The sequence below is a fragment of the Lytechinus variegatus genome, chromosome 10, assembly GCF_018143015.1.
Source record: "Lytechinus variegatus isolate NC3 chromosome 10, Lvar_3.0, whole genome shotgun sequence".
In the NCBI taxonomy this organism is placed as follows: domain Eukaryota; kingdom Metazoa; phylum Echinodermata; class Echinoidea; order Temnopleuroida; family Toxopneustidae; genus Lytechinus; species Lytechinus variegatus.
In genome coordinates this window covers 5,628,429-5,645,576 of record NC_054749.1, presented here as the reverse complement: position 1 = coordinate 5,645,576, position 17,148 = coordinate 5,628,429, and the positions used below count along the sequence as shown (strand labels likewise).

General features: G+C 34.9%; 1 protein-coding gene across 2 annotated transcripts; it reads left to right on the top strand.

Moving 5' to 3' along the window:
* The first annotated feature begins 1,092 nt into the window (after positions 1 to 1,092).
* LOC121422722 (Golgi to ER traffic protein 4 homolog B-like) lies at positions 1,093 to 16,648 on the top strand. 2 transcript variants are annotated; one of them, XM_041617894.1, is made up of 10 exons: positions 1,093 to 1,274; positions 4,775 to 4,779; positions 5,696 to 5,862; positions 6,931 to 7,009; positions 7,658 to 7,739; positions 8,739 to 8,894; positions 10,287 to 10,425; positions 11,374 to 11,514; positions 13,207 to 13,355; positions 14,791 to 16,648. In XM_041617894.1, the coding sequence occupies exons 3-10, from the start codon at positions 5,732 to 5,734 to the stop codon at positions 14,895 to 14,897; spliced, it is 984 nt and encodes a 327-aa protein (XP_041473828.1). In that variant the 5' UTR covers positions 1,093 to 1,274; positions 4,775 to 4,779; positions 5,696 to 5,731; the 3' UTR covers positions 14,898 to 16,648. The 2 variants fall into 2 exon arrangements, with proteins under 2 accessions (XP_041473828.1, XP_041473829.1); XM_041617895.1 differs by lacking the exon at positions 4,775 to 4,779 and having other exon boundaries at positions 5,691 to 5,862.
* Positions 16,649 to 17,148: the final 500 nt, after the last annotated feature.

Genomic DNA, 17,148 nt, shown 5'->3' with positions numbered 1-17,148 from the left:
AAACAGACCAAAGCAGGTACCTTTTATCCTGTTTTCATGTCAGTATACTACAAAAAATCAACTCACGCTTCACAACATTGATCTGGTTTATATTTTTTAAAGACTTATATATTATTCAATTTGTCTTGCTATTTACATTTCTTTTATATACATAGTTTTCTAGTTTTAAATATGATGATATCTTAAAAGCGTAAATGTTAATTTATATATGTTTTTAATACTCGCAACTTTGCTGATTTAATTTTGACGATGACAGTTTTACAATGTTATAATTTCAATCAATTTTAATCTTTTTTTAGATTGTCCAAAATTATTTTTTCTGGCTTTATATATTTGTTGATTATTTGTCTAGCACTAGAATTGTGATATATTGTAATCTTTTAATAATATACATGTACATTTTTACTTTGTAAATATGATTATATGGGCTTCGGACTTTTGTCATGTACCATTTTCACAATAAAACCAGAATTGAATTTAATTGAATTGAAATTGAAATTGAATTGGGTGAGTTTGTTCGTTTTGTGTGATCGATCGAGCGCCTGGAACGTTAGTTAAAAAATATATATGCTGATGGCTTCAATTCGTTTAGGTTTTATTACTGATTTATTTATTAATTTTTGTATTTTGAAAATCTCTCATATGTTTTTTATTTGACACTGAAAAAAAATCAATATGTTGGAATTTTCTGTAAAAGTTTCTTCTTGATGCATATAATTATCATCAATGTTATTTATAATTATGTATTGGAAGATGTCTGACATTGTGTATTATTGTAACATTCATGAAAAAAATATGTTAAATTTATGAGTTGTCTAGGTATCTGTAAAAAAAAAACGTTAATTCATGATTTTGCCCCCCCCCCAATCTGAAAAACGGATCGACGCCCCTGCCTCCCACATCCTCCCACTTTCAACTCCGCCCTTCCGCCGGAGCATTTTCTGGAGCCAGAGCTTGAGCATGGTACTGGGAAATTCCCTAAACCGTAAACTGAATGACCAGTCGTAAATATGCGTAGATCTATATATTACATCATGTAAATACTTAGTCAATATTTTTTTCAGCTAAATACGGCCTGTCATCAAGTCTATTGAATAAGAGTTGACTGCGCCGAGTGGCTAACGCGTTACGCCTAGATTAATACGTGGTGCATTGGAAGCATCCCGAAAATTCCACCGGATGTCTTCTTCGATTATTTCAAGAATTTTTAAAGACTGTGAGAGAACATTTCAGATTTTTACCTGGTCCCGCGGAGTCAACAACGAGTTGTAAATGTGAGTTCAGTCTGATTCTGCACAATCTCGACTTAGGATCATGAGGATGTAGTCTCTACCAAACTAGAATAAAAAAAAACACGATCGGGTTCGTGTGCAATTTTATCGCACACAATTGAGAAGGTATCATCACGATACCGTGATACAAGTATTTAGATAGCACATGAGCGAAATCACCATTTACCGACGTGCTGTATGTAATCGGGTTGGAAACTTGGTTCCTGTGCAATTCAAACCATCTTATCAAAGACTGGTATGAGTGACCTAACACTATTGGTAAGGAGGGGGGGGGGGGGGGGCGGAGTGTGCACCGTACGCTGCCTGTGGCATGTGCTCGAGCCTGTGCTGTGCTACGGCAATAATTTTAATAAGTAAAAAAATAAAAATAAACACTGGAGCTGATCGATCGTGGAAGTGGAATTTCCTGGGTGCTTGGCCTGGAACTGGTTGCATGAGACTACCACAGTTTTGGAACCGACCACCTTGCACGCATCAAGATTATTACAAACAACACATTTGGGAGGGTGGGCGAATATTAATTATTTTGAATAAATATTAAAAATTGTTGAATAGCCTTAACGTTAAAGTTTAAAACTGACATAGTCTACTGAAGATTTTTGACATGCACTCATCATGGGCCTGGGAGTGAAATCGCAGAATGACCAGAATACGAGAGCGAAACAATATATGATAGAACCAAAAGAGCAATGGAACGACAAGCTGTGTCTGTGACATAGCTGTCATAGGCTCGTTCAGCGTTTACTGTCTCTTCGGAAGTTTGGTTTTATTATCAAACTACAATGAATGACACTGTAAAATACCAACAGAATTATTTTTTCATCTAGTTTTTTTTGAAAATTGCTCAAATAATGGTGAAAGTATTCAAAATTGTTAAGATTATGATATGTGCTCAGTTTCACTCCAGCTGACGAAGTAGCAAAATACACGACCACCAACATTTTTTGTCTTGATTAGTTAATAGAACAGTTTCAATTTCGGTCTCACAATCTCATTCTTAACACCAGAAGCCGGGATTTTCCTGATTTTTAATTTTAGCTCATCCGGCCCTTCAGAAGAGCAAGATGAGCTTATGCCGTGGTGTGGCGTCCTTCGTCTGTCGTCCGTCCACAATGTCAAAAATGCTACTACTTCGCTATTTCAAGTCTGATTTCAATTCTGTTTGCTTTATATGATAGCACTAGGTGGGGGATTAGAAACTTCTACACAGAATTTTGAAATTCATTAAATATGCTAATTTATGCGCATTTTTCAAAATTCACAAAAAATGCTTCTTCTTTATTTGTTGACCGATTTTGAATTTTTTGCTTCCATCTGGTAGAGCTTCATGAAGTTCACCAAACATCTATACAAAATTTTGAAATTTTGACCAGAACAATTTTTATGCTAATTTATGTGAAATTAATTTATGCAAATTTTGAAAAATTCACGCTTCTTTATTTGTTGACCGAATTCGATTTTTTCTTCCATCTGGTAGAGCTTCATGAGGTTCACCAATCTTCTGCACAGAATTTTGAAATTTTGACTAGAACAATTTTTATGCTAATTTATGCGAAAATTAATTTATGCATTTTTTTAAAAATTCACATAGAATGCTTCTTTTTCTTTATTTGTGGAACGATTTTTATTTTTTTCTTCAACCTGTAGAGCTTCATGAGGTTCACTAATCTTCTACACAGAATTTTGAAATTTTGATTAGAACAATTTTTATGCTTATGCGAAATTAGTTTATGCATATTTTGAAAAATTCACATAAAATGCTTCTTCTTTATTTGTTGACCGATTTATATTATTTTCTTCAACTTGTAGAGCTTCATGAGGTTCACCAATCTTCTACACAGAATTTTGAAATTTTGATTAGAACAATTTTTTTTGCTAATTTATGCGAAATTAATTTATGCATATATTTTTAAAAATTTACATAAAATATTCTTCTACTTTATACGTTGACCGATTTTGATTTTTTTCTTCCATCAGGTAGAGCTTCATGAGGTTCAAGAATCTTCTACTGAGAATTTTGAAATTTTGACTAGAACAATTTTTATGCTAATTTATGGGAAATTAATTTATTCATATTTTTTAAAATTCTTCTTTAATAGTTGACAGATTTTTACTTTTTTTCTTCCATTTTGTAGAACTTTATGAGGTTCACCAAGCTTCTACACAGAATTACAAAGAAATGTTTTTTCTTCTTCATTTGTTGTTCAATTTCAATTTTGTTAGCTTTATATAATAGCTCGAGGTAGTGATACAAAATTTCAACATAGAATTTTGAAACTCATTTAATATGCTTATTTATTCATATATTTTCAAAACTCACAAAAATTACTTATTTATTTGTTGATTGACTTTGGTTATTTTTGTTCCATCTGAGAGCTACATTAGGTTCACCAAGGCTCTACACAGAGTTAAGAAACTTTGACTAGATAATTATTAATACTTCATTTTTATATGAAATTTATTCATAGATCACAAAAAAATGCTTCTATGTCATTTCTTCATCAATTTCAATTCTATATCCTCAATGTATGTCACCAATATAATTCACTACAGTGTCAACTGGGCTGAAATTAAAATTGCGTTAAATTTTGTTGCGAAATGCTGGATGAGCTCCACATCATTGATGTGCTAGTTAACTTTCAATATGTAAAAAAAAATCATATAAGAAAGCAAGAATGTCAGAAAAAAATCATGTCCGACCCATTCATGCCCCCAAGTCCTCAATATGCTGCATCTTAACTCTTCATGCATTCCGTTTATTGCATGTCTGTAGGCGTGTTATGTTTGTATTTCTGCACAACATGTTTCCCTCTTGACGTCCCTATGTCCAGGTAGTTTGTAGTTCTAATAGTTTTGTTCTGTTTTATATACATTATTTGCTTTCAAAACCATTTAGTGGGAGATTATCTACCTTCTTTACAAAAAATAAATCAATACATCCTTCAGTGGACCCAGGAAGTTCATTGAAAAAGGAGAGAAAATAATAAATTATATCCTCACAAACAATACCAAGGTCAGGTTCATTGTTAGGATTGAGGACTTGTGACACCTATAAGAAAGAGGTGTTTTCTTTCTTTGACTAGTCAAAGATCTACTTTCTTATATTTATTCATTGTAGTATGGTCTATTTTCGTCAGATTACCAATGATATAAGAATCATTTGTGTTATGAATTGCCCAGGTGAATACAAAAATATAATCATGCCACTGGCCCAAGAACCAAAGTAAAGGTCTACACTATTGTTGGAAATGATTTGCAATGCTTTATTTCATTAGTAATGCAATACCGGTAAATTCATACATGACAAGAAAACCCACCAAACATTACAAGTTTGCCTCACAACATTACCTTTCTAAATGTTCAGATAAAAGTTATAGCTGTTTAACCATTAAACAGAGTATTTTACCATGTAGAAGGGTTCACTGTTAAAATTATGCAGCATACAGAGGATTAACAGGTCAATGCACAATTGAGTTAAATAGCTCTGTATTTTAAGGGTTAAAGTTATTAAAATACAGGACTTTCTTGAGTCCTGCATGGGGCCCTGCCCCTTAACCGTGCAGGGGGGGGGGTTGTTGGCTCCTTGGACCCACGGCCATTGGATCTCCAGATTCTGCATATATTAGCATGTATGCATATAAAACTGTGTGTACTTTGAGCTTTACACACTAACTCTGGTAGTGCATGCCGTTGCGTTGTTGGTAGAGCTATTTGAGTAAAATGTTATGACTGCGATTCAAGCAGAATTAAACAAGTCATATTTCAGTAGAAATGAAATTTGAAGGAAATGGAAAAATCATCCAAATTGTAAGACAAATATTTACCTGATAATAGCCACTGACAAGCACATGAATTTGCTTTTTTTTTTGTAACTTGCTACATTTTCATTGCCTTTTCAGTGATAATGTGACCAACATTGCGAGGTTTGTCGTATAGGAGTGGAAGAGCCGTGGTGTAGTCCTTCTGACTCTCGCCTTGTAAACAGAGGGTCGTGTGTTCGAATCCCACCGCGGTCTAGCGTCCTTTGGCAAGGCGTTAATCCACACTTTGCCACTCTCGACCCAGGTGCTAAATGGGTACCCGGTAGGATGCGAAAGATATTGTATGTTTGATTTTGCCAGCGCCATAATGTGGCTGCGATGAATGCAAGGAATGCTCCCCAGGGAGTGGAAATTGTGCACTTTTCGTGCTTGATTGAAATGAATCCAATGACCGGGGTAATAATATGCTGTAATGCGCTTTGGGCCATTCTGGGAAAATCGCTTTATAAAAATTGGCTATTATTATTATTAGGAGTGAGAATGAGATTGAAACTAACGGAATAGAGACAGAAAACTTCTGTCTAATTCTAGCCCTCTAAAGACATGAATTCAATTTTCAATTTTTGTTTCTCTGAAGAATCACCAGAGGGCCTCTGGAAGGCTTTGTGAGAAGAGAGGATGGCGTCAAAAGCTCCTGCGAAGAAGAGTGATCGAGGCGGGTCTAGCAGGGTCCTGGGGAAACTGAAGAAGAGCGTTGAAGATGGCGATTACTATGAAGCCCATCAAATGTACAGGACCCTCTACTTCAGGTTAGTCAATGAGTTTGTACTCATTGGACCATACATTTGGACCATACATTTTTGTAAATATTTTTACTAAATATCATCTTTTGTATATTTATTGTGAAGCTTCATAAATTATAATTCTTTGTATCATATTTTACTGGCATTTGGGTAAACACGTACAATGCAGTCTGACTGCCAATCTTTTTTTTGGGGGGGAGGGTAATAAACCTGAATTTGTATTGAAAAAAAAATTGGAATTGAATTCTTAACTCTGGTTTGACTAAAACCATGGTCTAATGGAGTGTTGCAAATTTTGCAAAAAACCTAATATTGATTGCAAGACAATTTTTTTATACCTAAATCAGTCTTAACTTTTATAAGTTATAATTTAGTAATTGATGGCTGGGCTGCTATATGTATCGATAAGTAAATGTTGATTTTCTATAATTGAAATTGGTCCATCACTTGTTAGGTTGCAACTGAAATTTGCGATTGATTGCATTATGTTTCCATGCAACACTCCCAAGTCTGGGGTAAAAATATGGGAAGCAACAAGTGTAAAAATGTGTTTAACTGTATTGCTTCTTGTGCAGCTTACTGGTTTTCATCCCATGGTTTAATGGTGAAGAAAACTATTGTGTAATTATCATTTCTAGAAACATTTTTTTGACTTGAACGACAAATGTGAGGATAAGTTGATCACCTGATTCAAGATATTGATGTCATTTCTGGTTTTCCATAATTAAACCCCCAATTTTTTTTACCCATTTATGGATAGACTTTATAGAAGTGGCAATTTAAGCAAAATATGTCGAAAAGCAAAATGTGTTGTACAACTGACAGAACACATGTTGGTCACATTGCCAATGGGAGGATGTTTACATCATTAGTGACATTTGAATGCTCCTATTTTCTTATCATTTGTTCAATTTTTCATCAAACTGTCATTGAATTGTTTCTTTGATTTTTCTGTTTTCACATATAAAGCAGACTTGTTCACAGCGTTTATTTCTCTTTATTAACAACCTTGTATTTCAAAATTTATTTTTGTAATGTAAGTAACACTAGTCTTCTGGAATCTTCCATCCTTAGATATATCACTCAGAAGAAGTATGCAGAAGCCATAGAAATGCTCTATTCAGGAGCATCCCTTCTTCTACAACACAATCAGGTAAAGATACATGTGAATGAATCCCCTCACTCTGACTCCCACACCCCGCCCCCATATCATTCATGGAAAAATATACAATTTTTCTGCAGCCTGTGCGCTATGGATAACTATATTTTATTATTTCTGTACTTAATTACATTTTTTCAGCCAATGATCAATATTTCTTCCAGGGAATAGTCTACATACATGTACATAATTCTTGTATATATGACCCACCATAAAAAAGATAAGTTATTTCAAAGATGTTATTTTGCTACCAATACTGGTATTGTGAAAGATTGTTATGATAATAGTAATAAATGGTTGGTTCTTTCAACGTTAATAAAACTGAGCAAGACAGCATCTTCCTATGCAGTGAAGTACATGTACAATTTTAAAATGAAATATGGAACTCAATAATAATTTCATGTACTAATTGCTTCCTGCACAGTCATCACAATCATTCATGTTATTAGCCTGAAGGACAAAACTCAAGTTTTGTTCGTGCTTAGTTAATATGGATTCTGATGTCACCTCTTTTATTTATTATTTATATTCTGCATTTGAATGAAGAATATTCAAATCTATACCACCCCCCTTGTTTTGTAATTCCTTAACCAATAGTGCTGTTCTAATTTTTTTATAATTTCAATTGATTTTTTTCCCCAGCATATGAGTGGAGCTGATCTCAGTCTTCTGTTGTTAGAGGCCTTGGAGAAAGCAGAAGCACCAATCTCAAAAGAAAACATTTGTAAGTCTATTTCCCTCTATCTTTTCCCAGCCCCCCCCCCCCCAGTCTCTATATGTCTCCCCCCCCCCTCTCTCCCTCCTCATCACTCTGTTTTTTTTTGTCAAATCTTTGAATTGTCAAAATTTACAAACCCAATCAGGATTCAATTTCATAAAGACAAATATTCTTTGTCATTTTATACTTGTCAATTCTATTCAGGGATCCCATTGTAATGGAGCTCATCAGCCTATCAAATCGAAGGTTTTCATAGTAGTTGATTTTTTTTGGGGGGGGGGGGGCAGTGATATCCTGTTTACTGGTAAATCAAAACAGAATATCTGTTTAAGTTCTTTAGAGTTTACCTCCATTGTATAGAACTAATCATTTTGCTATGCACATTTTCTTTGACAAAACAGAGTTTCCATTTTAGATCATTTCAAATCATTTCTGAAAATCACAGATTTTTATTTCATAACACACCGTGTTTGAAACAGAAAACACTATGTTTTTAAACAGAAAATCACTGTTCCCATTGAAAGTAGGGGAGATCGGGTGGGTGTTTCATAAAGCTGTTCGTAAGTGAAGAGTGACTTTAAGAATGACTGGTGAACCTTTCTTACGCTCAAAATAAATCACCAATAAACATTTATTGGTCAATATCATTTACCACAAAAAAGGGTTACCAGTCGTTCTTAAAGTCACTCCTAACTTAGGTTCAGCTTTATGAAATGGCCCCGGGGTTAGTTGGAACGCGGGGTAGGTTGAAAAATTGTAATTTTCTTTAACGCCTTTAATTCATTGCTATCAATAATACAACAGTGTTGTATTATTAATAGCAATAAATTGAGGGCAGTGTTGCATAAATTTATTTCACAGGCGTTAAAGAAAATTGCAATGTTCCAACTTAGCCCACGATCCAACTAACCCAGATCTCCCCTACATAATTGCAAATTTTGCAAATCTTTAAGAAACAGACTACAAATCACTTAACTAGCTCTATTTAATCTGATTTTTTTATAGCAAGGATTGGGAGCTTGGCAAAACAGTTACCTCCCGAGGCTCCGGAGAGGGGGAAGTTTATCGTGGCTGCCATTAAATGGTCTCAAAAGGATTCACCCAACAGTCGGACTGGAGATCCAGAACTCCATAAAGAGTTTGCCAACATGCTGTGGCAAGGTAAGCATGGGAAATTGAAATGGATATTACGTTACTGTTATATAACTTGTGCATTTCATGATACCAACCGAGGTTGTGAGAGTTCAACTTTTTACTGATTTCAGCTATCTTTTCTTTTGATTTTCAGCTTCATGTCAGCTTATTTTACATGTAGCTCTCCCCCGGCTTGTCCAAAGTATGAGAGCTCTTTTCATTTTCAGGTTTTTTCCAACACTCTTCAAATTGTTTTAGCTTTTTATTTGTGATCATTCACACTCCTGTTATACTTGCGCATCCAACGTTCATTATCACTAGAATAGAACACTGGTCGTGTGGTCCAGTGGTTTGAGCATTGGACTCATAATCGCAAGGTTGTGAGTTCGAATCCCAACTCTGCCATTGTCTCCACTTTGATAAAAAGGCCCAAGAGTGATATCTGTCGTCTATTATGTCAGCCACTATGGCTGATTAACCTAGACGTAAAATGTTTCCAAGGTAATTGGTTATATTCCAGCTTGGCGTTTACCAGCAAAAAATGCTGTCCTGCCGAGTTCCTACGGGAGTTACCACAAACAGAAAAAAAAGAAGCTTGTGGCTGGACCATGTTTTCCTAAGACATACAATTACCAGATAGTACAGGCTGCAAGGGGCAATTAGAGAAAATTGATTGATTCATTCATTTATTTCCACACTTCATAAAAAGAACAATACAGAGTAAAGATGGTATTACAAAATACAGTACAATATATTCCAATGCATAAAGAAAACATACACTACACAAAACAATAAACCAAAATCTGAGCAATACTTAAATCAGACAAGAAGAGAAACAGTATATGTAAATGTGGGGGATCATTTAAAAAATTAAAAAACTTATAACATAATCCCAATTTTGTCAATAAAAGTTTGAATTTTGCAGAGAAAGACTAGAAAAAAAAATTAAAGAAATATTTAACTTAACTTGAAGTAAGGATAATTGTCGTTATTGAATATTTTGTTATTATATAATGCAGGCTAGAGAGCCAAAGGCTTTCCACTTGTTAAAAATATGTAATGGAATCCCTCTTCACTTTTATACATGTGCACTGTGTAAAACAAGCATGACCTCTGTTTCTGTTTGTGGTAACTCCCGTAAGAACTCAGCAGGACAGCATTTTTTGCTGGTAAACGCCAAGCTGGTATATAACCAATTACCTTGAAAACATTTTACGTCTAGGTTAATCAGTCATAGTGGCTGACGTAATAGACGACAGATATCACTCTTGGGCCTTTTTATCAAAGTGGAGACAATGGCAGAGTTGGGATTCGAACTCACAACCTTGCGATTATGAGTCCAATGCTCTAACCACTGGACCACACGACCTCATTTCGGGGGCTCATACACGACAATTTTTATGATCGTTTTGGTTTCAGAAAAGAACTACTTTGAAGCCCGTTATCACTTCTTGCGATCTTCAGATGGCAAGGGATGTGCCTTAATGCTCGTTGAGTACCAGCTCAGCAAAGGGTACGGAAGTGAGGCCGATATGTTCATCGCTCAGGCAGTACTTCAGTAAGTTAACAGTTATCAATTTTTACTGAAAGGATAAATGATATTTTCATATTCTGTAATTTAGAAAAAGTGGAAACTACCTGTTGGTGCTTGTAATAGAATCTGCTTAATTTGATCTTCCATGATTCAAATAATCTCCCAAGTGAAAGATTTTTTTTTCACACTGGAATATGCAATTATGTGTTATTTACATCTTCTAAGTCAAATTTTTCCTAAGTAAATCAGATTTTGTGGGACTAATAGATTAGACTTTTGGAAGATGGCATGTATAAATAAGTGGAATCACAATAGAATCATGAGAATTCCTGTCTTAAGAGGAAAATAATAACTTTAAGGTTAGAAATTGAAGTTTTTTTTTTATATGAGTAAATATTGATGCTGCCCTTTGAATTTGTCTTTGGGAATGATGCACTAGGTTCTTTTTAGATTTTTTAGAAATAACATAATATTCATGATTTGTTCAGTGACATTATTGTGTGTCAAGGCATTACTTAGAATTTATTTTTTTTTAGAAATGCCAGCGGCACCGTGCAGCTAGAGTTAAATCGAGTTCTTCAAAAGAAGAAATTAAAAAAATATTCGAAAAATCAGCGAATTTTTTGGTCTGTGAAATAAAAAAATCCGCCAAGATTAATATTGGATGAGACGTTTCAGACGATTCTTCACGATTTATTCAACAGATGAAAATTGTCTTTAGCCCTCTCAAAACATCTCATGATTCTCCTTTTACACTCCTGATATCTTGCATATTTTTTTGTATTTCTAGATACCTGTGTCTGAGGAATAAGACTACGGCATCGATCACGTTGCAAGTCTACACTGAGAATCGTCCTGTCATCAAAAGCAAACCTCCGTTTATCTTACCTCTCCTGAATTTTTTATGGCTCCTAATCCTTGCAATCAAAACCTTTTAATCATGATATATTGTATCATTTTGTGTATTTCTAGATACCTGTGTCTGAGGAATAAGACTACAGCATCGATCACGTTGCAAGTCTACACTGAGAATCATCCAGCAATCAAAAGCAAACCTCCCTTTATCTTACCTCTCCTTAACTTTATGTGGCTCCTACTACTTGCAATCAAAACGTAAGTTGACATGGAATTGTGATTTTCCCCGTGATATGACACATGAAAAGCAGGGCCCCGTCTTACAAAGAGTGACGATTGATCCAATCAATCGTAACTCTATGGGAATCCATCACAGTGTCTTATTTTTTTCTACAGGAAATTTACACAATGTCCTTTGTAAACAAAGAGAAGCACAGTAAATTTTCAAGAAAACAATGAATGCATGATAATACATCATAGTTAGAAATTATTTTGATCACACATGCCTAATAGATGTTGACGTTGCTGGCCATCCATAGTTGTGATTGATCGGATCAATCGCAACTCTTTGTAAAACATGGCCCAGATCAGGGGCCTCTTTCATGGAGACTTGTTATGATAACAAATGCACAATTTCTATAACAAGGTTATGACCAGCCAATCAAATTGAAGGATTTCAGTAGCTTTAAACTGTGAATTGCTAATTGGTTTATTGTGACAGGATTTATGAAACTGGCCTCAGGAACTGAATGGTCAATTATATATCTGAAGTAGCATGGTCCTGGGCCATCAGAAAAAGCAGGGGAAATTATTTTCCTTTTTTATCCAGTTAGGGAAAAGTTAGGAAATTTAAGTTAAAGAAAAAAAGTCTTTTGTCAGGGAAGATTGAAAGTACAAAATTTTACATTACTGTGTTCAACTGCAACATGTATAGAAAAGGTGTGAAATTGGAAATGAGTTGGAATGATTATCCTGGAATTTTTACATTTTATCAGGGAAAATCAGGAAAAAAGGATCTGGGTTTTTTTAACGTTGGGACCCCAAATAGAATTGACCAGTTTACTCTTAAATCATGCCTGTTCCTACAAACCTTCCCGATGTGATAAGTATGTGACTGCATGAAATTTTTGATACCTCATTTAAAATCTGAGGTATTGTATGAGATCATTTAGGATTCTGAAATATTGCGAGATTATCATCATTCAACAGTTCTCGTTCGAATATGTGAGAGGAAATGATACGAGTACATTTCTGGGTCATGATGCCTTGGGTCATTGGACTCACAGAACACGAACAAGATCTTTTCGGGAGACATCTTCACTCTTAGAGAGTGTTTCCTCAATAATTTTAGTCCGATTAGTTTTTAGCCCTTGACAGTTCCCATGGTAATTTTGGGATTAAATGGGAGTTGTCTGATGATATGTCCGACAAGCCCTTTCAAATGATGCTCCCTGATGAGCATTTCATGAACATTTTGGGTGTGAAAAGTTGTCGGATCGGGCAACCTCTGACTATGTAGGCACCAGCCAATGTGGAGAAACTCTCAACAGAATTGTCAATTCTTTTAGGTGACCCCAGGCATTGGCTTGTGCTCCATTTTACATTTCTTTTGTAATGTTTCTGATGCTGTCATGCTTTCTTGCCTGTAATGAAATAAATAAATAAACCTCCCTTGGATTCAATTAGCTGCGGAGCACTGTTGCTATAGTAATTCTGAGATAAAACAGAACTTGGCAGATCAAATGTCCAACAAGTCCTCTCATGGGATGCTCTCATGGGGAACATGTCATCAACACATGTTCCCTGACTAGTCGTAAGATCTGGAAACTTTCCCTGATTTTGATTGGCTGAAAAGCAAAGTTACCATGGTAACTGTCGGATAAAACATCCTTCAATTCCTTTCGTGTAACGCTCCCTGACCCATACCCTCCCTCCTCTTTCGTCCTGCAGTCAGAAGTTGACGGCCTTCACCGTGCTCTGTGAGAAGTACCAACCCTCCCTCCAGAGAGATCCAACCTATGCAGCGTACCTTGATAAGATTGGCCAGGTTTTCTTTGGTCTACCTCCTCCCATGCCGACTGGGAGACAAGGGTTTATAGGTAAGTGGTCAATTTCATTTCCTTTCTTTCCAGAGCTGCCAAGAAGTACCGATTTTCAGTATTTAGTACTGAAAAATAAGAAGAATACTGATGGTTTCATGCAAAATACTGATTTCTTAAGTTTTCGTTTTATGTGTTGTCTTATGGTATTTCATTGAAAATATTGATGTCATCATCAATATACTGATTTTCAGCTTTAAAAATACAGAAATGTTCTTTTTCAGGTTGGCAGCTCGGTCTTTCCACAATGCAAGAGACACTGATAGCAAAATCATACAAAATGATCCAAGCACAACATAACCAATAAAGAGATGTACTTGAAAAATTGTTTATTTAATATGCAGGGTTCTCAGCCCATCAGGGAAATCAGGGAAAATTATTTTACTTTTTTTCAGTCAGGGAAAGTGATGAAAAATACCTCGGATCAGGGGAAAATGCCTCAATTGGGGGAAAAATCAGGGAATTTTGATTGACCCCAAAGTCGAAAGCACGGTAGTAAGTCAAGACTGTTATATATGAAAACAATATCCATTGACTGACTGGTTATGGTGGTTTTTTTAGTGTAGCCTCTTTGACTGCAGTACAGTTTTTATACTGAAAATACATGTGATTCACTGCAACAGCTGAGAAAACATGCAAAACTGGGAATGGCTTGAAATAATTATCAGGGGATTTTTAAACTTCATCAGGGAAAAATCAGGGAATTTGTTTTCCTTGATAAGCTGGGAACCCTGAATAAAGAGATGTACTTGTAAAATTGTTTATGTCATATGAATCTGGTGAAGCCCTTCCTGTCCAAAAATTCCTCTCTGAGAAGGGTGCGTGATTGAGTTAAGTCAGGTGTTATTAATCAGATATGATGAGTTACATCTGGGAGCGACCTTTCACATTAACCATCCGATAGACATGACCAGGGCTCAAACCTGGAACCATGGCATTAGTTTGTAACTTCCGCAACATAGCTTGAATCACAGGCACACGCCACAATACCAAGCTGTATTTGTCAGAACTCCTAATGAAAATACGAACCCTACAAAGAAGTAAATGGGTGACCTAATGACTCGTGTGGTCCAGTGGTTAGGTGAGTGGTTGTGTGAGTTAGTATCCCAACTCTGCTATCATCTCCACTTTGATAAAAAGGCCCAAGAGTGATATCTGTTGTCTATAACGTCTTCCACTATGACTGATTAACCTAGACGTAAAATGTTTCCCAAGTAATTGGTTATATTCCAGTTTGGCATTTACCAGCAAAATCCTAGCTGTCCTGCCGAGTTCCTACAGGAGTTACCATGAATAATTTGATATGAATATAATCTCAATTGTTTTACTGCACAAATGAAAAATTGAGGAAAAAGCAGGCAACTTTTTTGTATCCCAGGGAGACCGATATTTTTCAAAACAAATAAATAAATCTTTGTTATTACTCTGTATTCAGGCAATCTCATTTCAAGTCTGTTTGGTGGCGATGGTGATGATGAGGACGACGATGACGAAGGGCTGGCCTCATCTCCACCAGCTTTCCTGGTCGAGGACTTGGATTAAAACTTCAAGATTTTATTGTATATGATTGCAGGACAATAATAATAAGAGATTTATATTCTTTTTTCTTATATTTAACTTAAAAATGCGATATTCTCTTGTCTCTCTCTCTTTTCCTATTTCTATGCATTTTCCTCCTCTCTTTCTGAGTCTCTTCTTCCTGGCCTTCTTCACTTTTCTCCCATCACTCTTTTCTATCCTCTCTCTCTCTCTGATTTATGGGTGTGAACAATTTTGAATGGTATTCTCTTTTTCTCTTTTTTCTGATTCTTTATCCATGATCGGACTTCCATTCATATATCACTTTTGTGTATATTACATGTGTTTTGTAATTTGATTCACTATTCTAAAGCTTTCTCACATATTATAAAGCTAACAATGTCTATGTAATGTTCGGTATGTGACATTTTACACAAGATGTTATTTGTTTTGATATTTCATAGTATATGTCAACTTAGTCACTTTTAACTAATGCTGCAAAAAATTATTAAAAAATAGAAAATTTATGACTTCATTTCTTTGTCATTCACTCTAAATGCTACAAATGTTTCTGTTATTAGACAAATGATATTATTTCAGTTTGCCCAGCTAAGTTTCTATTAAAGATGAAATAAGGAAAAGATCATTCCAGCTATTTCTCTTAAAACAGTAAAGAGAATTTCAGCTACATCTTCTTGAAATAAAAAGAGAATTTCAACAATTTTTTTTCAGATGAGAGTATAGGAATTCCAGCTTGTTGCCTTCAGGGGCTGCTAGCATGCTCACAAGGGTTTAGTATAAAAAGGGGAATGTATATATAGATAAAATGTTTTGTTCAAATAGTGACTGTCCCAGCTCAGACCTACATGGACGTTTCTCTATGTGAATAAGCAATTAGATAACAATTCAATACATTGCATATTTGCTATGTACATTGTACATGTATGACCTTTTTTCAATATGCTTTCAAAATATTGATTTGGCTTAAATCAAAGTTTTTAATAGATATTTAAAATTGATCTCTTTAAATATCATAAACTACATTGAGTTGTATTATTTTGTGTGTGCTTTTGGTATTTTGAAATAATTGTTACAATTTTGTATTTTCAACAATACTCAGTGATTTTTAAACAAAGAGTTTGGTGTCTAAGGCTCATAAAATTGGCATTTATGCTTTAAAAAATGTTTTTTTTTACTTAAGCAACTTGTTATTCATTATGTTTTAGAAATGGCTATTGGAATCATAGAAATTATTGTTTTTCACAGGGTCTGATTACAAATTTATTGATATTTTGAGTGAGACATTCACATCTATGTACTGTGATTCTGGGATGTTGTTCCAATTTGCATGTATACTCATAGTGAATAGCTCATTTTGTCATTACACTGTGGTTTCAAAGAAATAAGAATGAGCATATTAATAGGATATTAGGTAATGATGTGGCCTTTTGAATAAAATATTTGTTGTGGCCTGATTTTGTTTTATATATGTAAATTTGGTAAAAATGTATATGTTATATTGAGGACTTGTTTTGATTTCTTTAAAGTTGTGTTTAATATATCCCGTTTTGTTTTTTGAGCAGCCTATAATTGGTGCGTCATTGCTTCATGCAAGCAAATTATTTAAGATGAATTTTGATTAGCATCCTCATCCTGGCAAGGAGGCACAGTTGTGAAAAGGAATGAGAGGGAAATGGAGGCTAGAGATTTAATGGTCTAATTGTCGAGGTTTCTTGATATATGAATTATATAAGGTGTCAATTGGGCATGAAGTATGGACTTACAAAAAGTGATGATGATGAGGAGGGGAGAGAGAGAGGGGGGGGGGATGGGGGAGGGTTGGTGGTGGTGATGTATGACGATGATATTGATGATGATGTTGATGGTGATAAATGTCAGATTATCTGTAATGAAATAAAATGTATACTTTGTGAGGATAGTAGATTTATGGAAAGTCTCAACTTTTTGTTCATTTTCCATTTGCAACACTTGAATCGTATTATTTTGTCATATGACTTACATGTTGAAGGGGAAAAAACACATTTAAAACACTTTGGATGTACGAATGCACTTAATTTATTATCTACATATACAATGTACACTTTTGTGCAGATTCCTATGTAAAAATGTAATCGACTCCTACGATATGCATTCACGTTCACATTTTATTTCATGAAGTAAACTTCCACAGATTTTAATGTTTTCCTCTGAAGTTTGGAAAATTTGTTTGTTTTCAATAATTACTTCCTGTATCTAAGCATACATGTTAAGGTTT